General features: G+C 48.4%; 1 protein-coding gene across 5 annotated transcripts in view; it reads right to left on the reverse strand.

Moving 5' to 3' along the window:
• Positions 1 to 24,360, reverse strand: part of BCAR3 (BCAR3 adaptor protein, NSP family member) — a 184,827-nt gene that overhangs the window by 3,517 nt on the left and 156,950 nt on the right. For 3 of the 5 annotated variants that reach the window (XM_074335150.1, XM_019752639.2, XM_019752649.2), the window contains 8 exons: positions 21,897 to 22,025; positions 19,092 to 19,534; positions 15,746 to 15,849; positions 14,028 to 14,680; positions 8,836 to 8,951; positions 4,272 to 4,443; positions 1,358 to 1,469; positions 215 to 427 (listed from right to left, as the gene is read on the reverse strand). In XM_074335150.1, the coding sequence (XP_074191251.1) occupies positions 215 to 427; positions 1,358 to 1,469; positions 4,272 to 4,443; positions 8,836 to 8,951; positions 14,028 to 14,680; positions 15,746 to 15,849; positions 19,092 to 19,534; positions 21,897 to 22,025 (1,942 nt within the window). Of the gene's footprint in view, positions 1 to 214; positions 428 to 1,357; positions 1,470 to 4,271; positions 4,444 to 8,835; positions 8,952 to 14,027; positions 14,681 to 15,745; positions 15,850 to 15,967; positions 16,117 to 16,719; positions 16,922 to 19,091; positions 19,535 to 21,896; positions 22,026 to 24,360 lie in introns of those variants that run through there. The other 2 variants (XM_074335152.1, XM_019752658.2) reach the window with 2 other exon arrangements.

Genomic DNA, 24,360 nt, shown 5'->3' on the forward strand with positions numbered 1-24,360 from the left:
ACACCACAGAATACCTACAAAGAAGGGAGAAACAGGATCCTTAAGTCATTTAGGAATTAAGAGGAAGTTATGATCAATCATATAGGAAATGGAATTCCCAGGCCTTAATGTTTCCTGCTTGGTCTTTGTCTAATTGAGAACATCCATGCTCTTCTAGTCCTTTATTCCAACTACTACGCAGAACAGACAGCAGCAAATAAAAAACAGCTCTCACCTTCCAGGATCCTCTCGGCATTCATCCGGTAACTGTCTGCAGCCTGTGCCATGAGTCGGGCTGTTGCCAAGTGATTCATCACAATCTCACAACTTTCTTCATTTTTTTCCCACATGTCAGTTCCTTCATAAGTGACAGCCTGGCGTTCCATTAAGGTTACAAGAGGCATCAGCAGTGGCACAGATATATTGTTTGGGGGGACACACGTGGACTCTGCAAAACAAGGGGTAAAGTTTTCTATATCATCTTAGTTTTCAAAGTTAAGCATAGAGAGTCCCAGCTCAAGATGGGCAATGCAGGAGGGGCCCAGGCTCAGCTCCTCCCACGGGCACTGCATCTGCAGTTAAATATGGAACAACTTCCGCTGAGAAAAACAAAGCTGTCTGAGCAGCTCCTATGCATTGGGCCAATGAGAGAAGGCCCACTGAAGTGGGTATGAGAGGCTGGCACACAGTCTCCCCATAAACCCCAAGCCTGGTGCAACGACCCACAGTCTGGAGGGAACTCAAAACCCGGAGCTTCTTCCTGAGGAACAGAGAGTTTGAAACCCACATTGGGCACCTCAACTTCGAAGACCTGTGTCTGACAGACAAGCCTCCAAAACATCTACCTTTAAAAACCAACAATCCTAAAATGTGTATGGAACCACAACAGATGAGGGCATTATGCTAAGTGAGATAAGTCAGTCACATATGCTCTCTTATATGTGGAATCCAGAAAAACAAAAACTCCTGAGCTCATACGTACAGAGAACACATTGGTGGTTGCCTGAGGTGGGGGGTGGGTGAAAGGGATCAAAAGGTACAAATTTCCAGTTATAAAATGGATAAATTATGGGATGTAACATACAGCATGGTGACTATAATTAATATTACTTGGTTGCATATTTTTGAAAGGCTAAGCACAGAATGAGGTGACTGGTAGCCTGTGTCTGCTTTTTTAGCAACTTCAGACCTCCTACAAGGAATGCTGTCCTCTGATAAAAACCTTCATTTACCGGTCAACCATCCTGCAGATAACTCAGGGCCTCATAATATGCCGTGCTACATACATGCTTTGATCAAACCAGAACAGATACAATCTATTGGCCTTACAGACACCAGCAGGGCAGCCCCAGGCCAGCTTCACTGAGCCTGCACTCACCTCGGCCTTCGTGCAGGATTTTGCTGAATGGCTTCAGCTGTTTTTCGTAGAGGATGGCAGTTTGGGTGTACTGGTGCCTCAGGGCAGTCCACGTTTTTTCTAACCTTGTAATCTGAAGAAAGAAAGTTGTTATCGTTTTGGAAAAGGCTCTTTTTAAAATTACCTTTTTGCTTATGTTTTGGAATAGATGATAAATGCACATGGTAAAAAAAAAAGTGAAAGCAGTTGAAAGGAGTGTACAGTGAAAAGTTAAGCCCCCACCCCCACTTTATTCTGCAGTGCTGTAATGGCCCATCCCAGGAACAACTCCTCATCAGTTACTTTGTGTGTGTGTGTGTGTGTGTGTGTGTGTGTACAGATACACGCACACACAACTCTCCTTAAAAATAAATAAGTTCATGTCATACTACACATATTTTTCTGTTCTTTGCATGGAAATCATTCCATATAAGTAACATAAAATAACACAGAACAGCCTTATTTTGTTAAACTTCTGTATCATGTTCCAGTTTATGGATAAACCGTAGTTTAACCAGTCTCCTACAGATAAGAGGGTTAAACATATTTTTCTGTAACAAAATTACCTCGTAAAGATTTTGCAAACGTGTACATGTGTGAAAATATTTGGAGGACAAATTTCCGGAAGTGGAACTATTAAAAGAGTACATGTATTTTAAATTTTGAGAGGAGTTGCCAGCGGCCTCCCCAGAGGTCATATTGATGAGAGGATGTAGCAATAAGGTACCGCATTTTAAGGTTCCTCATAAGTAGTAATGTCTGAGACAGCGTATTGCCTCGGCCATACGATGCCACCACTCACTCCTTTACGCTTCTTTCGGAATAATTTAGTCAACACCAACACTGACTCTTACTGCCCTAAGACAAATGGTCCCCCACTCACACCATCAGATCAGCAAGCCAACGGGTCTGAAGTTTTCTGCGTGAAACCAGGACGGGAGGAAGGGCACTAACGTTTAGGGAATGAGAGCCAACTCTGAGTCAGGTATTTGAGAAATTTCATTTGAGCCTCACAATGCCCCCAAAAAGCCAGTACTTTGGCCTCACTTTACAGATCAAAAAACAGGAGCGATTAGGTAACTTGCTCAAGGTTTCACAGCTGGTAAATGGCAGACCTGAGATTCATTTCATTGGTCTCTGAGAGCTCCCTGTGTATTCCAAGTGAAAGGTGAGACGGGTCAGCAGCCGCTGATTTGCTGGTAAGGAAAGGATGTGGGCAGGTCTTCCTCTGGCCACCCACCGTGCTGCCCGCCCTTCTCACATTCCCCTTCTGCTCTTCCCCTCCCTGAAGCATCCGCCTTTCTGAAAGAAGCCCTGGCCTCTGGCTAGGCCCATCTCCTGGGTGCTCTCTCTTCCTATGAGAAGCTGAGAAGCACGTGTGGCTGTAGTATAGAAGCAGGTTTGGATGGTGACACACAAAAAGGACATGACTCCCCTGGGCTTTTCCCTGGCTCTGCCGCTTCCCTCCCCCAGCAGTGCCCTGCCTCACCCAGGGCTCTGAATACCCTTAGAACTATGTCCCTCATTGCAGAGATGCTCCAGAAGGTAAGAGTCTGATGATGCTGGAGGGGAGGGAGCGCCTACAAAGGCATGTTAACCGCCAGAGTCCCTAACCGCCAAGTGTGACGTCATGGACGGCAACCACCTAATATAAAACATCCCCTTTGCTACTCTCAGAGGAAGCTCTGGGCTGGAGGGCTGTGCACACAGCTTCACTTGTTGCTTCAGCCTTCAAAATTATAGGTAGTTTTAGATCAGAAATAAATCTGATGCAAATAAAAAACACCTGAATGAAAAATTATAACCCCTGACATTATACAAGTCAGCATATCATGAAAACATGGCTGAATTTGCTTATTTCAAATATCTACCATACTAAATTCCAGTGCATCTAAAGAATTTTGAAAACTCTTAGGATGTTATATCAGAATTGGAATTGACCCCCCAAATTTTCCGGGTGAAAGAACTAAGTTGTTCAGCTGCATGTTTTTAAGGGGACCTTGCTTTAATGCAAGGAAATTATGTTGCTAACATGCCCTGGCTTGCTGGACATGTGACTGTAGCCGTCTTCCCCAGTGGCAACGTTGGATTTTCAGGGAGCACCACCGGATTTCCGAGACAATCTGGCTATGAAACAGCCGAGCTAAGTGATGAGCGGTTTTGGTGTTACCGGTGGCAGACTGGGCACGCGAGGATTGTAAATGAAAGTCCTCCAAGCACCTATGGCTCGGCAGAACAGAAATGGGAAAGCTGAACCCATGCAATCAAGACAACGGGACCACTTTCCACTATGAGGTCCATCTGACTTCAAATACACGTTTTCAGTTTTGACGCTCATCCTAAAAACAGCCTGTCAAAGCAGATATATTCAAGGTGCCCGATTTCAGAAATTCTAATTTGGGGGGTATATGGCAGATGGTCCAGGAATCTGAATTTTTTAATAGGAGAGCTTGTTTTAGGTGCCCTGAGGAACATTCTTTGAGATAAACCACTCTAGGGATTCTCAGATATAGGCTCCCCAGTGGCTCGGTTTCCCAGGCATTACCCCAAACCGCCTGCGTGCCGGTGACTCAGGGGGAAGCAGTCTTGCATACAACATACACAGCATCCTAACTGGTTCGTCGGGAACACTGTTCTTGAGAATGACTCTTCTTATTGTACATCAAAGAGAAAGTGTGGGCTATCAGGAATTTTCCACTATTTTTAAAAACAGAGCCAAGATACTTAGGACACTAATCGTGGTTGCCCCCTCATCAAAGTAGATTTCATTAAGATTCAGTTTACCTTTCGAGACCGAGTAACCCTGTGATTTGCTAAGCACGGACTTGCAGACCACTGTGCAGAACAGGAAGTGCACACAGGCCCACAGGGCTGCACAAAGCAAGTGGAAACGTACCTGCGGCATTTCCAGGGCTTTCATGATGGCCGAGAATGAATAGAGGTCCCCCATGGCATCTTTCAGTTCCACTGCCACCTGGATGATCCTATTGAGGGTGGCTGCTCGGTCCTCCAAAGTGCCTGTGCAGCCCAGAATGTCCACTGCGATGCCGATGGCCATCGTGTTGTGTCTGACAGGGAAGAGATTGGTGGTCAGGCCCAGGGCCAACAGGACTAGGAGGAAATGGAACCAAACTGGCCAGGAAAAGGACTGGCTTTGCCCCACTTGCTGCTCCTGCCCTGAGATGTGCTGGTGCTCAGACAGTTTGGTGGCCGATTCCCACAGAGAGACCACCCCTACCAGGCTGAATGCAGCAGAACGCAGAAGGGGCCTCAGAGAGAGCACTAAGCAGAGTCAAAAAGGACAAATGGCCCAGGGCAGGGCCTTGCTTGTCCCTGGACCTGCGGGCATGAAGAGGGCCCACCTCAGGTGAAGTACGTGGCTCCTTGAACCTTCCACCATAAGAAGTCCAAAGAGATACCAGGTCTCCCCAACACACTGGGGAACCCCTTCCTCCGGGAAGCCCGGGGCCATCTCCACTGAGCCCTCTGCACTGGGGAATGAAAGGGACAGAAAAATGAGAGAATGTGCTTGATTCAGGAAGACAACAAGGGTATCAGGACAAAGGAAGGAATGAGGAGCTAAGAATGGAGTGTCTGCAGCTCGGGTCAAGGGGCCAGAACATGAATGGAGCTGTGGACAAAGACTAAATAGTACACTGGCAGGACGTCCCTGTAAGGTCAGACTGGAACAAAAAGGAAATCGTGTATCTGCCAACAATGCTCCCTTTTCTCATCCCGAACTCCCCGGGTCAGCGTCATAGACCCAGAATAGGAAGCAGAGTGATATTTTCTCTACATGACAATGGGACTGATATGAATGGGGTCACAGAGCAGTCTCCTTCGTTGGTGGCAGGCAGGCAGCCCAGGCTGCAATCCCTTTCCTTCCTTCCCTCTGAAAATCAGGACTGGAGAGTTGACAGCACTGGGCCAGAATGGCCTCAATTACAGGTCGTCCAGGCTGTGGTAGAAGTGCTGGAGGTGAAGCCCCGATCCATAGTTGTGGTTACTGAAATGCATGTCTTTGAAACTCTGGGGCTACCGTGTCCTGAAGTTCACAGCAAAGGATATTGCTCCACGGCCATGCTTCTCTCTGTGCCCACATGTTGCTCTCGCTCTCGCTCTCCTTGAGCAAAGGGTGGCACGATTCATCTAGTACCTAGCATTCCTAGTTTCTCTTGTTAGCGAAAGAATGTCCAGCCTGAGAAAAAGTCTTATAAGAGTTTATTTGAGCCAAACTGGCAACAGTTGCCAATAAGCACAATCTCAACGGCTGAGCAAATGCCCTGGAGAATGGCAGTTTTGCAGCTTATTTTATACATTAGAATCAAAGGAAGAGACACATGAAATTGTCACATACAATGTGACAAAGGGAGGTCACATGAAATTCATTGGTGGTAGATAAGAGATGGGAGAACGCAAAGTGGCAAAATCTCTGAGATTAGATAAAAAAGTAAAACGGGGAGACACATACTTCTCATACATTGGTGGGTACAGGACAGTTAACCTTTACAGCACATAGAGAGGGTACGTGGGCAACAAGACAACAACGTGGTCTCGTGCTCTGGTGCTGGCGGTTGTGCCTTTGAGGGGTCTGGAAAAGAAAATTAACTCTGACATTTCAAAGGTATGTTATCTTAGATGCGCCAAGACAATAGACAATTTCAAAGGTAATGACGGATCTTATCGAGGAAGCTACAGGCCCAGGGGGTGACTACCCACCCTAACCCGCTTTTAGTTAGGAATTTTTACGTGCAGACCACGCTGTGTGGTTACTTTGGTCTCTGGGTTTGTAAGGCCCGCCATGCGGGCCTCCCTGAGCTTGTCAGGTTTAGTGTGTGGCCCCTATTCATACTCTAATGTTTGTTAAATAAGTAATGAGCTCTGCTGTCTGAGTGTGTTTGTACATATATGCACGTATGCTGCTTACATGCAGTGTCATCTTAGGCTGTTTACCTGACTGCTCTCCTCGACTTCTTCATCTGTAAAATGGGAACAAGGGTAGTTGTGAGAAATAGAAACTGTGTGTGGGTATAAAAATAATTAAACTGGTGGGCACTGGTAGGCACCTAGCAAATAGTAGTTGTTACTACAATTGTCTCTACGTGCACATCTTTCCCTCTGTATCTTGGTCCATTGTACTTGTCTCTTTGCCTTTTCCTTTGTCTTCTTTTCCTGATTTCTTGTCTTGCTTAATTAGTGGACCCTAACATAGACTTAAAGTCTATTTTTATCACCTGTTTATTGAAGAGTTTGGTTGCCCATTTGCTAAGGGTTAAGGTTGAGCCGAACATTTTAGATGTTTCTTTAGCTAATAGTAAACTAACTTCCCATGTTGTATTCAATCTATTTTTTAATCAGAGTTTTTTCCCTATGATTCAGTGGCCCTTAATAAAAAACACATTTTCTACTTCTTTAAAACCTGGCATTATATCAGTGGTTAATTGGGTAATCCTATCCATTCATTCAGCCAACATTTGCCTAAAACCTCCTGTGTACACCACCGTGGGAAAGCACTCAGCCTGGCACGCGTGTAGCAGACGCTCCAGTGGTTGGCAGCAGGAGGCACTGAATGTTACATGAAGGACAGCTCAGTATAGGCCTGGGATGGGTGAGGTTGTACATTGAAAAGTAAAGGGTGGTTTTGTATTTGATTCTTAAACACAAGAAGATGGTGTCGTTTGGCTCTTCAAGACCACTATACCTTTATTTAAGGTATACTTATTTAAGGCCTTTATTTAAACGCATTGTAATGACCAACTGCTGCCCAGGCTCTAGCAGGTAGACCCACAGGTCAGTCTTGGACAGGAAACAAGACAAGGAGTGAGACCCCAGGCAAGCGGCAATCAGGAGAAAGAGGAAATGGATGTAAATAAGAGCGAAAGTCAGAAACCAGCCTAAAGAGAAGCCCTCAGCCTGGGTCATATGTCCAACACACCTAATGACACTGATAAAATAAGACCTGGAACTTGGGGAGTTTTCAGGCTGAAATGTGTCCCATGAGAAATAAGTAAGGCGACACAGGTAATCTCGGTTGAAACGATGACCACTAGGCCCAGACAACAACGGAGGGGAAGTCAGTGGAACTGAGCAGCCAGGCCCCTGGGGCTTGGGAAGGGGAGATGATGCCTGGAGAGGGAGGCTAGAATCCAGAGAAGCCTGATCAGGAAAAGGAGGCCAGTTCTGAAGACGGACCTAGAACTGCCAGAAGGCATTAAACAACAAGGATGCCTGAACAAAGTCAGTACAGACCATTTCCTCATCTCCTGACCCTCAGAAGTCTTCCATCAGGCATTCTGGCATTTTATATGGGCTGCATCTGTGACTATGAAGCCAAAGCAACAGTGACATTGGAGCTGTTTTATCTACTTTATGGCCAGGTAACCTTGAAAGCGCAGTGTCAATCTTCCAGGCTACTTGACAGACAATGCTTACTCTCTAGGGGCCAGCATCCTAGGACTGCACTGGCCACTGGCCACATGTCGCTATCCACACTTAATAAACAGTAAAGTAAAACATTTCATCTCTCCACAGCTATGTGTGGCTCGTGGCTACTGTAATCAGAACATTTCCGCCATCACAGAAAGTTGTACTGGCTGGTGCTAGAAGGTCATGGAAAGCCATGGGCAGGAAATGATAGCACTTGGAACACCTGGCCTTTGAAGCATCACTGGCCTCTTATGAAAAGCTAGGGCCCAGGCTGTCCATTAAAATCCACGTGTGTGTCATGGCAACGGGGAAATTGGTTGGAAAAAGAGAAAACTTAACAAGATAGTCTTGCCCAAATCAACTGTCTTTTTTGTATGTGTCACAAAGGCCAACTTCTATGGTAATAAGAGAATCAAATCTAGCGCTTCTTTTCTTAAAAACGTGTCTTGCTACTTCTGTCGTTCTAATTTCTAAACATCTAACATTCATGCGTGTGGGTTTTAATGGACAGACAAGGCAAGTGCCATCATTCTCTGACCTCTGATCCCCCATTTGTCCACCCCTCAAGGAAAACATTCGGACTTGGTTTTTTACAACCTTTCCCACAAATTCCCACTTAATTCCTAAAGCAATCTTGAACTCCAAAAGAGACAAAGAAGGCATAGCTCAATGAGGTGGGACTTTCGGTGGCAAGATGGCCGATGGAAAGCTCTGCCTGCCTGCACGCCCCCAGCTCCGCCCCAGGCTGGCATGAGTGGTGACTTCTGCTCACACAGGGGCCAATTATCTGTTCTCTCCTCCACCCACGTCCTGGATCAGTTTTTGTTCCCTGACTGCCTCTGTGCTGTCTCTTTGTGCATCTCCAGGAATTCTCTGGCTAAGTCTTCTGGGGAAATTTGGCCTGGGGCCCACACACTTGAGGGAGATGGCTCTGGGGCAGCTGGTGCTGTGCCTCTCTCTGCTCTGAATCCTGCTGATCTGATAGCCTGGGAGGAGTTGAAAGGGCTGGAAATGCAAAGGACAGCACTACTCACCTTTCAATTATGTCCAGGCGCAGCTGGTGGCCATAAGGCAAGGTAATGAGTTCCAGCCCTGAGCTCACGCCCATGTTCTTCTTCATCTCTTCAGAGACTTCAAGTATCCTAGCAACCTGTCAAGGACACAAGTGGAAATACATTGGATCTGGAAGTGGGCTTGGCGCAAACACCAATTTAGCATGTGGAGGGACATATACTGAACTGAGACAGTGTAGATGAACTTGACCTGTGGAAGTTCTTTTTGAGCAACAGCATCCAAAAATAGGTTTTGTATGCTATCTGGAGGGTTTTAATACATATGCTAGAATATACAACCCAGGTGGAAAGCAGCTAAATTGGTCTGCAGAATCTGCAGATTTGGTGTCTCTGCCCAGCCAGGGAATGGTGCAGTTCCTCGAACTTTTGTCTCACAGGCTGGATCCTGCTGGGACATTCTGCTGCAGACAGCAGGGCTGACCCCCTGCAGTGGAAAAGCAGAATTGCATCCAAGCATTGCTCCGATGTGTGCTTTGCGTCATGTTCTCACTTAACGGTAGGGCTGGCTGCTATTATTGCTACTTAGGCCTCTCCAGGGCTCAGTAAATGCACCATACGTCTGGAAACGATTAGAAACGTGTATAGCGATTTGAAACCCAAGGCCTCAAACACACCCTCTTCTCCCCTTGAGGGGTTTTCCTTAAAGAACATCTTTGTTTGTTTGTCCCAACCAGTTCTGCCCATCTCAATTCTAGTGTATAATCACAGTTTGTCGGATATGAGTTGACGGGGTATTAGTTGACCATTTATAATGATTACATGTTACCTTGAGATGTTACAGTGGAGTCAGTGTGTCTCTGAAATGAGGTTAATGATGTCTCCCGGTTCCCTGATGCACTCAGTACAACCAGCAGATACAACGGGTCTCCCCAAGCCTGGACACATGGCAGGCAGGCACGGGACAGACAATTCCTCTCTTCCATCTGGAGAGTTGTCCTGGACTAAATTATCCTGGGCATATGAATATCCAGATGTCTTCATAATAGGCCCTCCCAAAACATCTGGAAGTTTAGCTGATATTATTAGCCCTGACCCTTAACTTCTGTGGTTGAACAAAGGCCCTCTGTCAGCCCTGGGGAAACGAGCCTGTGGGAATCAGCTGTCGGGGCAGATAACCAGAATAGGATGCAGAATTCATACTGCGTTCTCCAGGCCTCAGTTTCTTCTTCTCTAATACAACTGCTAAGTTCATCTTTCTCTAGGATTTTGCAAAGGATCAAATGACCTTAAAACTCCAAAAAGCTATTTGAAAATACAAGTTGCGAATCACTGGCTGTGTACAAGGGGGAACAATTCCGGCCCGAGCTCTAGAAAGAGATTTATACCCTCAGCGTGGCAAGGCAGCCCGGATGTGCACCCCAGCCCCCTGCGGTCACATACACTTTGCTTGTTGAGACAGCTGCCCTGTCAGAGGCTCCAAACCCAGCACACCTGGGGGACGTCATCTAATCCACGCACACTCTGTGTAACAAGACTCAAAGGCTTGTCATGGATTCCGTTTTGTTCTGGCAGCACGAGCATCCAGAGTGATCCCTGCTCTGAGAGAGAAGCCTCCAGTCTGTTTCCTTCAGTTTAAATATTCAATCCCTGGTCACTTTTCTGGGCTTTTACCAGAAAATGCCACATCTGCTTGCCCTAAGGCTGAGCTACGGGACAAGGCGGCCCTGAGCTCACACTGCAAGGCCTGGGGAACGTGCAGGGCTGTGCAGCTCACAGACACAGATGAGAGACGAGCATTTCTAGAGCATTTACTATGAGCTGGGCCCGCAGTGCTGGGCGACGCCAGTGCTCCGTGACGAGGCATTCCAGCTTCCCTCTGCTCTTCTAATCTTAGCTATCCTAGCTCTGTAGGATCTCTGAACTCTGCCTGCTCCTCCTCCCCCAGTTTCCAGAGCTGCTGCAGTGACGCAGGGGGGAGCCTTGACGGGGGCCTTGGCCCTCCCTCCTCTAGCTGCCAAGGGACCTTCTAAGCTGCAGTGAGATCACCTGGCTCCAGCAAAGGCTCCTGATCTGCACTCTGTCCTTATGGGCCTGTCTCCTCACTGAGCTGCTAAGTGCTCTGAAGGCAGCAACCTGGCACCAGCCCAGAAGTAGAGACTTAAACACATGGAAGACCTGCCAGGCCCTCCCCCACTCCACCTTCACAGCCCCCACGGAGTGAATCTTCCATAAGCCAACCCCTCCCCTCCATGGTTTTTGACATCTGAGTCAGTGCATATGTGTCGTCTGCTGCCTGGAAGATGCTTTTTGCGTTCTTCAAATGGCCAACTCCTATTCAGCCTTCAACACTCATCTCAGACATCCCCACCCTGATCACTTAGCTGCCCCATGTGCAAGACCATGTTTCAGAGGTCCCACAGCTCCTATGCCTTCCCCTGCGGAGCATTTCCCACCTGGGTTGTGGTCTCAATTCCTGTACGCTGTTCCTCCCCACCTCCCCCACGATGACCTGGCCTGGCCAACAGCAGGTGCTCAATCAAGGCCGAATACCTAACACTAACAAACAGTTAGCCCACCTAGGGCCAGGCATGGCATGAAGGGAAGCTGGTATTATTCTCCTTTATCGGAGAGGCCAGGAGAGGCGGGGTTAGATCAGGCAGTTCATCCCCAGAGACCAAGCTCTTAACTACTGGCCCTCACTTCTAGCCACTGTGAAGACACTGGGTGGGAGAGTGCTGCATCCCATGTAAGTGAGACTGGGACAGCGCCCGAGCAGGGTGGGAGGGTCTCAGTGGAGACCTACCCCAGACTGCGTCGTGGAGCTGGACACTGCTGGGCAGGCAGCCTGGAGGGGCTCAGCACCACCCACTGCTCTGATGGCCTCTCTGGGCATCAGCCCCGAGCTCTGTGCACGGGGTGGGAGCCAGCACTCGGGCCCCAGATGCTGTCCAGTGCCTGTTCTCAGATTCGGGGTGGTCCCGTCTGGCCGCCGCTGCATTCAGAGTGGGTAACAGCAGCCCATGTTTTATTTCCCTCTCAGAGTCACTGCTTGTACCTGCTTTGTTGGCAAAGCCCTGAAGTCAGTGGTTCCAGGAGAGGATAAGGAAATGGGGGTGGACTCGGGAGGGAAGAAGGAAGACTAAACAGCCCTGCCCTTGGTGGCTGGCAGGTTCCAGCTCCAGTTTTTGCCTTGGGGCCTCCATCTAGCCTCTTCCAGGGGTGCCTGAAGGCAGACAGGGGAGTGGGGGCCCACCAGGAAGACAAAATGCAGAGAGAAGCAACGGGAAAGAGTGCAGGCTGTATGTTCCTTCTGTTGAGAACAGACTCGGGTGTTAGTTTCATGGCTGCCACGGTGGTAGGAAGGTTCCAGACCCTCCTACAAAGAGTGCTCAGTCACCTCACCTCCTGCACTACTACTAAGCCCTGGCTGGGGCCACAAGGTAGAAGGATTCATTTGCTCTTGGGAATTAGGCTGTCCTGTGAACCCAGCCTCAGGTTTCCGCAAGGGGATTCCTCTATGGAGAACTCAGACAGGTTCATGCCAGGCTCCCGGCTGTTGGCGTGGTTCTACTCTCAGATCCAGGGCCCAGTACGAGTTACTTACTAGAACAGGAATCCTAAATCCTCTCACTGCCCAAACAGGTTTACCTTGCGTTAAAGTAAGAATTTAACAGGGCAAATTATCTGACCCTTTGTGAGCACTGCCCAAGGACACTCAGCCAATCACGTGAACAGCCCTGTTCTCGAGCAGCCCGTTTCCTGGCTCTGTTCTGAGGGCCTGTGGGGCAACCCCTCCCCCACTCCACCCCAAAACACACACACACACACACACACACACACACACACACACACACACACACACGCATACGGACCACCTCCTGGGCCTGAAATGAGGGCAACTGAGTGATTCCTCAGTCCTGTTTTCAGGAAGTTTTTTTTTTCCCCCCCAGAAAAGCTAACAGCTAACTGCCTAATGTTCCTCAAGGCTTTTAGAGAGGGCCCCTGCCCCCCATGTGAGCCCTCAATCAACTGGGGAACTCCCTGGGGGTGCTCAGAGACTAGATTTTGAAATCTACCATGATTCATGACTCAGGAAATTTGTTTAGGAAAACCTAGTTCCTAAATAAGCCCTGACCTTTGAAGCTAACTGATTTCAATGAGCTACAAATGAAAAAGGGCTTTAAATCTCACAAAGGTCTTACCTGTCACTCAAATGCAGGGATCTGTCTCTTTTTACTGAGGAGCGGGTTGAGCTTACTCTAGCCTGAGACACCTGCTTTCTAGAAATATCTCTCTGAAGAATGAGGTTGCCTAGGGCCACCTATGAACAAAAGCCACCCATAACTAAAAGAAATGTTTCCTATAAAAAATTATGCCGATATAAACACATATTCATTTAGTCACATGGAAAGACAATTATGTTATTTGATGAGAAACTCAGGGTTTGGAATAGTATGTATGGATGGTGCCATTTCTGTGGTAAACAAACAGATCTGCATGCAATTATTTACATGTTTCTATTTGCAGAGTAAATGTTAGCACTGGTGATCACCAGGAAACTGGATTTTGTGTGATTTAAAATTTTTTTATTTCCTCTTAATCTGCATTTTATAATTTTTCTAAATCACATTTTATAATTGTAATTTAAAAATCATAATTATATTTTATAATTTTTCTAAATTGAGTATTACTTGTAAAAAATTTTGAGGTGATTTAAAAAATGTTTATCCTAAAGACCATTTCAGTAACAATAAAATATGTATATATACATATCACGAAATCAAAATAACCAAGGCTCTGCTCCTCCAAAAACTCCATTTTCACCTATAATCTACTTTCCTTGGTACTTGACTTTACCAGTTCTGACAGAGTTGAGGCCAGGGGAGAATTTGTAAATCAGCCCCAGCTGGGAGAAGAATTCCGTAGTAGCAGCTCCAGACCCAGGCAGGGGTGGGGGAGGAGGCATGGCCCTTGCAGGCAGCCTGCCATTCCTGTCCAAGGTAAATTTTACACTCTTCCTGCCTGGGCAAAGGTTGCCCCTGCCTGTGGTTCCCACCCATTAAATAAATCCCCACACTCAGGTTTATCTTCGGACTTTTGCTATGAGCAAAGCACTACAGGGTCAGGTGGAATGAGGTGCAGACAGATCCCCCCCGCCCCGCCCCTTCCAAACTTCTGAAAGCCAGAACCAAATGCTGCCCACAGGCACTTACCTTGCAGTCCACGCTCAGCATGTGCTGGGCAATGACCCTGGGGTCATTGCTGGTGAACAGCTCCTTCGCACGCTTCAGCATTGCTGTCTCCAGGGGCTTGTTCTCAGGAGGAAGGAGCTTTGACTCAAAGTCGTTGGGCCTGAAGGAGGAGGCAGTCTCCAGGAGGGGTATCACAAACTCACCCTCCTCCTGCCCCTTGTCCATCTGCACCGCTGCCAGCGGCTCCCAAGGCTTTGCCCTGTCATCTTCATCGAGAATCAAGTAGTTGGTGCCAGAGTTCCGGGGACCCGGCGTCCCGTTCTGCTTTGCTTTCAGCAGCTCCACATAGCTGTCCTGGGCACAGAAGGGCGGCCTTGCTCCCCTGTCACAGCCTGTGGCAAAGGCTGGGTTCAGTTCACAGTAGTTGGCCTCTGAGTTGGGCCAAGTAGATGGAGAGGAGGGAGCCTTGAGGAGGGGGGCCTTGCAGGGCTTCGGGGGGGGCTTCGGGCACAGCTGGCTGTCTGAGCCCCTCAGCGCTTCCCCTGCCCTAGCGTCCGAGGACACCCTCCGAACCACCGCTGGGCTCAGGGTGGGCTCGCTGCCCGTCCTGAAAACAGGTGAGTTTGGGCCAGGGCCTGTGTCCACACCGGGGGGTTGAGGCGGCAGCTTACAGCCTATGGAAGATAAGAGAGGGTGAGAAAAAGCTCAGCTGTGTGGAGAACACAAAACAAACAAAACTACGGTGTCAGCACTTCAGCCCTCAATTCAGGGTTTCGATTTTCACCCTCAAAAAATGACTCAGTATGACCACCTCATGCCTCAGTCTAGAGCAGTTTAGACCATTTTGAGGGCTAAGTTGGCCCCACCCCACAGTTCTGGGGGAATTTAAATCCCAGTGACTGCCAACAGCTGGGCTGCAATGTCATTTTATGGTCACAGAAGGTTAGGACAGTCAGAACAGGTAAATACATTAAGTCTGGAGGGCAGTGAGTAATCTCATCTCGCCCTAAGAAACAGAAATCTTTAGCCACATAGTATAAAGGGCCCTGAGTCACTCTACAAGCCAGGGTGGATCCCAGCCAGCTTTAAGGGAGAGCTAGAGACACACTGGGAAGGGAGAGAAAGACGTTGAGATAACCCACATAGAAGTAGTTTAAGGGGCATTAGGAAAAGCACCCTGTGGCCCCTAGGAAGGTCAGTTATAAAAATAATGAAAATCCCACGGCTACTAACATAATTGCTTACTCGGTTTCCCCACGTCCCACCCCTTCTCACTCTTCTGGCTGTGAGAGTGCAGAGGAAGAGGGCTCTCTGGACAGCTGCTCCAGCAGCAGCCACTCACCCTGGGCCCTGGGAGTGGACTACAGAGGTGGGCTCATTTGTCATGAAGACCACCAGCCAGTTAGTGAATGGGCTTGGAATCAGCAAACCTGAGTTCAAATGGTGGCTTAGCCGCTTACCTGACAAACAACTCTGGACAAGTTACTTAACCTCTGTGCCTCAGTTTTCTCAACCTCAAAAAGAATAATCATGCCCACCTTGAAGGCTTGTTATGAGGCTTAAAAACTCCGTATACAAAGCACCCAGCTCAGTGATTCACATCTGGATACAGTCCCACAAACCTGCGCGCATAGTCTTATTGTTCCCAAGTTACGTGAGCAGATGGAGCAGGAAAAACAGCCTGAAGGAAATTAGGGTCACACAGTCACCCCCCGCCCCCGAAACTCCCAAGGACCTACCAATCGGCAGGTAGCTCTCCGACTGGTGGGCTTTCAGGGATAAGGCTCTTCTGTCCTGCATATGGTCCAGGCAGGCGGGCTGGCTGCCGCTCTTCTCTTTATTTCTGAAGCAAAAGACAAGTGGGGCAGAAATGTGTCATTAAATCATAAAACCTTTAGGCAGCGTCATGGAAAGTTTCTTTTAAAAAAAAGATGGCTCAGAACGAGAGTGCTACGGCATACCCTAACAGTCCAGGAATGTCTGCTAAAGGACAAAATTACCGATGGGGGCGATTAATACACAATGGTGCCGTGGGCGCCATCCCCACGTCCCCACGGCCAAGCCAGTTAGGTCCTAGGACGCCTCCTCTGAGCCTTTCCGTCCCACTGAGCAGAGCAGGGTAAAGGTTTCATAATACTCGCAGGAAAATCTGATGAACTGGAATGTGTACTTTTAACAGAGCCCAAAATTACTTACAGACCCAGGAGAAATGACTTGTTTAACTAACATGCGATTCCACCATGACATAATGTGTGATTCCACCTTAAATGACATAACAGTGTCACAGTTGGGAAGAAGCTGGGGGACAGTTTCCATTTCAGTGCAAATCTCGGGTGCCCGAAATAATCCACATGATTGCCTGGGGAGGCTGTCCTACCCATCCTCCTGGGTGCATGGGGGACCCCACAGCCAGCCTCACTCCTGCTGAATTGGGAAAGGGAGGAGCATGGTCATCTGTGGTCGCCCAGGAGAGGCAGCTGGGAGGCACAGAGCACAGCCACACCGGGAAAGGTGGAACGTAACCTTAAACACAATTAGCTAGCATTCCTCTGTCCCTTGCCAGTTCAGGCTGGGAATTTCTCTAATTAGCACCAACAAACAGAAGAATCTCTCTTCTGCTAAAAGAGAAAGCACTGCACCAGCCAAGTTGTAATAAACTTTAATCGGCCCTCCCACAAGCTTACATTACAGAAATCGCAAAGTTCTTTCCTACCTTTGCAAGCACCAAAGGGAAAAATAAAACTCACAAAACAACAACAACAATAAAAAAAAACCTAAACTCCCAACAACAGAGGAATTCCAGCAACCCCCCAGAGATAAGGTGGGGCAGCGGGCAAATTCCAAAAGGCAATGACTTCTGCAAAACGATATTTAAGCAGTGATCACCAGGAGCGGTGAGACTCCACTGGCCAGAACGCACACCTGGAATGCAACCTGGCAGAAAGCTCAACCCTTGCCCAGGCGGTTGCCCGCCAGCCAACCAGCAGGCCAGACGTCAGGAAAGGTGCAGGAGCCACTGAAGGGGTGGGGGCAGGGCATCAGGCCACCTCTCAGGTTGAGCCCACCCCACCCCCACGTTTAGACATTTCTGGGCCTGCTGCCTTTGCCCAGAGGTGACAAAGCTTAGGGAGCTCTGCTTTCAAGGGGGCAGTCAGAAGAGTGGCTCTGTTAGGCCTGTCTTGTTAACATAGAGACTTTCTCAGTCTTTCTTTCATTTCTTATCTTTAAAAAAATAGTGATATTTTAAATCCGGATCTCTGAGAGCCGACCTGGAGGTCTTCCTCCCAGCACGACGGCAGGGGTTTCCTGTGTTGACAAATATACCCAGGCTCTGTTCACGACATTAACTCCCTGTTTATCAGTTGAGCAGCCAACCCCAACTCCCCAAAGAAAGAGAAGACAAGAGTACCCCTTTAATATTTGAAGGGATCTCAAGTCCAATCTTATCACTATGTAAAGAATACCTAACCATCTTAGATAAAAGTTTTTCCTCCCTCCCTGCAACTGCCCTCCGTCTACCGCCATCCAGAAAACAACCATCAGTATGATTAGTAACATTCACCTAGCACTTATTATGTGTCGACACTGTTCTAAGCACTTTGCATATTGTAAATCATTGAATCCTCACAAGCTCGAATTTCCAGATAAAGAAAGTGAGGCCCAGAGCCGGCAAGGAGCTCACCCAGGGAAGCCCAGGGAAGCGGCAGACCAGCCTTTGTGCCCAGGCAGGCGGGGTCCACAGCCAGATGCTGACTAGTATCTACAGGAGTTTCCTCGGAGCACAGCCCTACTTTGTATGACTCTTCTATGTATTTTGCTTCTGAGTTTTTGCAGTCTAGAAATTACAGTTTATGACATTTCCTTCTGGTCCAGAAAGAAAACCAGTGAGTGAAATAAAACACGTTGGCTTCAGTGTGTACGCTTAGATACCAGGGAGTGACAGAAGGAAGCTGTGTATCTGAGAGAATGGGGGCTGGTCTTTGCCTACCACGCCTGCCTCTTCCCTGCTTTCCTTTCTCAGAACAGTGTAGATAATATACACAATATGCATAAGGACTCTTAGCTCCATGAGAGACGGGTCCTACATAAATAAATATAGGCACGTCACTGATAGTTCATGGTAGGGTGTCTGGCTTTGGCACCCAGTTCTCCAAACTCTTCGCTTCCCCATTCCCCAAGGTTCAGACTGCGGCCCCAGGCTCTTGACATCTCCTGTCTTCAGAATCTCATCTCTTCTCACTGAGTCAACTAACCTTCCATGTGCACCAAGCCCTAATCCAAGCCTTCAGGGCTAAGTCCCTTCCTAAACCCCGAAACTGTTGCTGAACACTGGCACTCAGCCAGCATACAATCATATCTCAGAGGGAGCAACTGGTTTTTCCTCCAGAGTCCCCTGCTCTGGTGCCTCTGGTGGTGTCTGGCTGCCCTTCTCCACCTGGGAAGAGCCCTGGGCAGCCTGGTTCCCGACACTCCCTCTTGGCCACATAGTCTGACCCCCCACGGCTCATGAGTCTGGTCTTCCAGCTCCTCTCTCTCACGCTCACTGCACATCACTGCCCAGTTCTATTCTTAGGACACCCCATTTACCGTGTCGAGTCTTTGAGGCTCCCTCAAACCCCTTGGCCTGGCATTAAGGCTTCCACCATCTGGCGGGGGTCACCTCTAAGCCTACCCCTGCCAGTCCCTATAGTGAACCCTTTGCCCCAGCCCCACCCTTTACTCACTCCAAGCAACACTTCTCCTTTTCTATCTCTACCCTTATGCTCAAGCTGAGCCCTCCCCTTTGCAGCATCTATCCAAATTTCCCCTAGCCTTCAGACCAGCTGGAATCCTACCTCCCTCATAAAATACCTCCTGGCTAACCCCACCTTCCTCAGCAACTGCGTCATTTATTTTTGGCATCAACTCAATTGGGAACTAAGCACGCACTGCCTCGTGACAGCTATTCCGGTAACACTTGGCATGTTATTACCATCTTTTATTGTTCCTCTGCTCCAGGTGAGCTCCTTGTCTGCCTAACTAAGCCTGGGCATGTCGACAATGCCCGTCGTGGTCCTGACAACACCTGAGGAGGCCCTGACCCACCTGAGGAGGTTTCCTCTGGACAAGCTTGGCTCTCGGGCCTGGACGCTGCCCACGGTGAGGCTCAGGCGCTTGGCGGCGTCTGGCCTTCCCTCAGCGAGGCTGCCCTCCCGGGCGCGGCCTGGGGAGGTGCCATAGCGCTCCTCCAGACACCGCAGCGGGACCGTCCTGTTGATGGGCTGAAAGATGATGGCTCCACTCTGCTGGGAGATGGGCCGGCGGTTGCCCACGTAGTAGCGTACCAGGCCGGGGATGGAGTCAAAGCTCTCCATCTCAAATTGGTACTGCACGCGGCTGTAGGCCTCGCTGAGCCGCCGGACTGTCCGGTGGATCTTAAAGTGCTGAGCAAGGTTCTTCCACTGACAGGTCAGGACAAAGTTTCCAGGGCTTGACAGAGAATCTCGAACCAAGAAATCGCCATCTCGCTGCACAAGGTTTTCTGATACCTGGGGGACAAAATGGCGAGTGAGGAGTGAGAAAGGCAAGCAAGCATTCCTTTCAAAAGCTGCATTTCTCCCCGACTTCTTTGGGCCAACAGAAGACAATGCCATTTTGTCTCTTCTTCCTCAGTTGGCTCTTGATTTTTTCAAATGTCAAATTCTTAGAAGACCCATTCATTCGCTTAACAACTACTTGCTGACCACCTCCTATGTGCCAAATACTATTGTAGGCACTGGTTGATAGCAGTGAATGAAGCAGACTAGAGTCCCCAGTGTCATGGAGCTAGTGAAAAGCCACTTTAGTGACGATAAATAAGCCACAGGTATGGTACGTTGGATGTCGTAAAGTTAAGGAAAAAGTAAAGTGGGAAGGAGGAAACAGAAGTACTTGGGAGGGGACGAGAGCTGTCCTTTTAATAGGTTGATCAGGAGGGTGTCATAAGAAGATGATACATACCTGAGGGATGTAAAGCGACAGAAATAAGAAATAAGAAAATTTGTGTCTGGCTGGTCTGTTTCCCACTACCAACCACACAGAGCATACTGATTCCTCCCTAGAGGGCCTTGGGTGAAGTTGGGCCAGGTCCTTCATCTCCCAAAGTTCTAGGAGGATTATATATTTGCATACATCATATAAGCAAAGCACAGTGCCTGGAACACAGCAGTTACTCAACACTCTTTAACTATGAGCATGCTGATGTTTATAGCAGAAGAAGAATTTCTACTGTGGTGTAGCATGGCCATTCCTGTAGCCAGACTGCCTGGGTTCGCATTCTGGCTCTGCTGTGTGACTGTGGACAAGTTACATAATCTCTCTGTGGCTCAGTTACATGATCTGAAAAACAGGGATAATGTCACCTATAGAGCAGCTATGAAGATTTAAAGGAGTAAAGTGTTAGCTATAATTATCAATATTATTGTTACCGTGTTCAGTAACAATCTGGAATGATATATAGCTGAAAACTTACACTCATGGCAAGTGGAAAACAAATTTTATGATCATGATAAGGATAAGGATGGTGGTGATAGTCATTGTTTTTACCCAGAACATTCCAACATTTGATCCGTTAGCTTAGAATAGTATGCTACCATGGTTACTTTAAAATTGCATCTTTGCCTTAAAAATACTTTTTCACACAGAAACTCCATTTCTTGGAATTGAACCTGAGGAAATAATTATAGTTGTGAACATAGTAGTTATCTTAAAGGATGTTGGTCAGAATGCCCAATAAATAATGGTGCATGTGTACAATCGACATACATGCAATGCAGAATGGTATGAAGAATATTTTACAGCTGGAGAAAATTCCCAGTCTATATCATTAAGTGGAGAAAGTGGGCTACCAAAAACTATATGCAGCATGATCTCATACTTGACTTAGAAAAGTCTTGGAGAATTTATATCAAAACTGTTCACAGTGGTTATCTCTCGGAGGGAGAATTATGGGTGAGAGTTTAATTTTCTTCTCTTTTTTTTCTCCCTCCCTGTATTTTCTACAATTAATTTTAAACTGAAAAAAAGAGAACAAGGTAGAATAAGGATTATTTCTTTGATAGTGCTGAGAAATTTGCTACATTAAAAAAGTAATTCACAACGTGATGCCCTATCCCCCCACTTCACCCCCCTCCCTTCCTGTCATGTTGTCCTGGGTGAATGACTGGCCAGATCAGGTTACAATAAAAATCTGAGGAAATTCTGCACCTCAGTTCTCTACTCATTTTATTTTTCAATTTCTATACTATTAAACACAGTGACATTACTCATGCCAATCACCCAAACAACAATCACACAAAGCACATTCTAGGCCATGAATCTGTGGTCACTGGTATAATGCCCCTTCTTTCCCATCTCAGGGCCCGAGGGTGGGGAAGGGAAGGGATGGAGAGTGAAGAATTGCCGGCCCCATTAGGGCCCAGGGGCCTTGTAAGCTCTGCACCACTGACCCTGACGATACCCTTCTTTTCCCCTGATATTAAGCCACTGCTTTAGAAGCCACGCACGCTCCAAAGGGCAGCTGGCCAAGAGTTCAATCATCTGAACCATAGCCCGGCCTCGTACGTCTTAGGTACCACCCTGCGGCGGCTGCCTCCTGCCGCTCCGTGTTTACAGACCACAGAACACCTGCTTTTCCTTCATCCACTTCCTGGGCATGTGGAACCGTACTTTGGTTTTCTGACGTTAGAGCTCTTCCCAAGGTGCCCTCAGGGACAGGCCTACGTTAAGTCACTACAGGCCACTTGACAGTACTGGTTTTGGCTAACGTGGGGCTTCCTCCTGTGTGGCCTTGGTGTGTGACCCTGCAGGGTCGTGGCTCTGGTTGCTGTCTGAGAACAGCCGGGAATGCGCTGGCGGGGAGGAGGCAGGTACCTGTCGGGGGATGCGGCCGTGGTACCAGGCGTGGCTGCGCAGGTCCTCGCTGCTCAGCAGCAGCTCCTCCTCCAGCTCCTTCTTCAGCTTCTCGGGGGTCCTGTCCATGACGTGCCTCTCCTTGGAGAACTGCAAGACAGTGTCAACAGTGATCGCTCACCCTGCCCAGGCCAGGCCGGGCCAGGCCCGCAGGACACGGCCGCCCGCCTTGTACTTGGCTGCTTGCTAACCACACCAGCACATGCCCAAAGCCCCGTTCAGGTAGGGAAGGCTGGATAATGATTACAATTAGCTGTGACCTTTCATTTCTCTAGCTGTCAGTGTGCAGTAAAATGTTCGCCTGCACATGGGGACTGTGATAGCAGAGCCGGCCAAGCTGTGCTTTTTATCAGTCTACTCAGGTAGCAGTTAAAAACGCGGGGAGCTGGGCAGGGGTGCCAGAGAGAGATGTGCGGGCAGGAGGCACAGCAAGGCCGTAGGGGAGCTTCCTCGTTCTCCTTCAGAACTGTCCTGGGAACGGTCCCCAGCTGGCCCCTGGGCCTGGCCTGCGGACAGTGTTGCCCAAAGTGCAGCCCTGGGCTGGTAGTGACGGCCCTGCGTTCCCTGCTACCGGCCAACTCCAGGTCAGGAGCTGACTTGGACTTTAGCAACTTTTAGAGCAATGGGACACAGTAATTTTATGCCTCTTGAATCTAATAATAGAAGGCTAAGTTTATATTTTGTATGTCTTTTTAATTTCATTCTTCCAATATTTCGTTTTTGTGACAGATTGGAAATTGAAACTTTAAATCATAACAAACAGCGGGTCCTTGACCTGAGATAGTTTGAGAATCACTGATCTAGGTCATTGCACAACGGCCAGGGCAGGAGGTCTGGGTGGGCAACACTGGCTCCCGGTTTAATTTAGAACCCACGCCCACTTACAACATGTGAACTGAACTTGGACACCTGCCCGGTTCCCAGCAAAACCAGGCTCAGGGACGACTGGCTGAAGGTCACGGAAGCAGGAAAAGGCCGTGGCCTGGTGTTTTCCCAAGTTCCCCAGCCTGGCCTCAAAAGACCTTATGAACCACAAAACTATTCTCATTACACTGCTCTGCACTTAAGCGGGAAAAGAGCCCCAAATCGTGCTCCACCAGAGAAAAAGAAAACAGACTTGGGATTGTACAGCTGGATTCTTATCCCTGAGTCTTTCTGGGCAGGTTGGCCCAAGAAGGCGCTGGCCGCAGAATGACTCAGGGACCACTTTGAAGGTGAGGCTCTGGCTTACGAATTGTTTACTTCTCCCTCCTGCCCTTCCCCACCATTGTTCTTCTCCCAGTGCAGGCTCTCAGGGTATCTGAGAAGCTGGAGTCATATCAGAGTGGCTGATGTTGTCGTCCCCAGATGCCCACCGGCATTAGCAGGGTGGTTTGACACTGCCTGCTCCCATCATTAATTATGTACAGGTGCTTCTGAAGACAGCTCACGGGAAAGAGTTGAGTGTAGGATGTAGACTGTCAACCAGGCCACATTTACTGTTAGTTTATTGTCTGTCTTGCCTCCCACTAGATTATAAATTTCACAACAGCAGAAACCCATCTGCCTTCTTCCCAGCAGCCCTCAAGCAATGCCTGAATCTATTAGGCCATCCGCATTCATTGAATCAACACATACCCTAAGAGGAGGAACCTCTATGACTTTTCTCAGTTATAGAGATTCCACCTCTTCTCTCTCAAATTATTTGAAGCCCTATTTCAGCTGGGCATGTTGCCACACAGCTCAAGTGTGACCTCCCTCTCTCGCAGGGAGATGTGGCCACATGATTAAGTTCTGATAGAAGAAGGGTACACTGCAGTGTTGGTGGGACTTCTAAGCTGAGATGTGATGGATGAGGCTGCAACACCACCCTGGACCGTTAGGAGGAAGCCACACCCTCGGAATGGGGGAGCAGAAGGCAAGAACCAGCCCGGGTCCCTTACAACTGTGGGCTCAGCACACCAGCCCCGAATTGGCCGCCTCCAGGTCCTCCATGTGACCGTCTGTCTTGGTTAAGCCTGTTATTTTGGGTGTTCCTGTCAGTGGCAGCTGAACTAAATCCCACGGATACTGTGACCCTGGCCCCTATTTAGCCACCCTGACAGTCTGTATGCCCAGCCTAAGTCACTCATGCTGTGCCCTGGGCCCACCTATCCTTGGTCTGAGCTCTGAAAATGTAGAGATCAGGGGAATTGTCTTCTGTGGAACCCTCCACTGAAAGTGCACTCTCCCATTATTTCTGTATTCTCCTTTCTCCCTGATGCTCAACACCCAGCCTACTGCCCCCCACCTCCACCCACTCTCTCTTTCTCAGTATCTCTCACAAACATCAGATTTTTAAGCATTTTATATGCAACAATCTTTCACTCCAGGTTTTGAGATAATACTTTTTTATACTTGTTACCAAAAATATAAAGTCAGCTATCTTGTTACTCCTGTCCCAACT

The sequence above is a fragment of the Rhinolophus sinicus genome, linkage group LG06 (assembly GCF_036562045.2).
Source record: "Rhinolophus sinicus isolate RSC01 linkage group LG06, ASM3656204v1, whole genome shotgun sequence".
Lineage (NCBI taxonomy): Eukaryota > Metazoa > Chordata > Mammalia > Chiroptera > Rhinolophidae > Rhinolophus > Rhinolophus sinicus.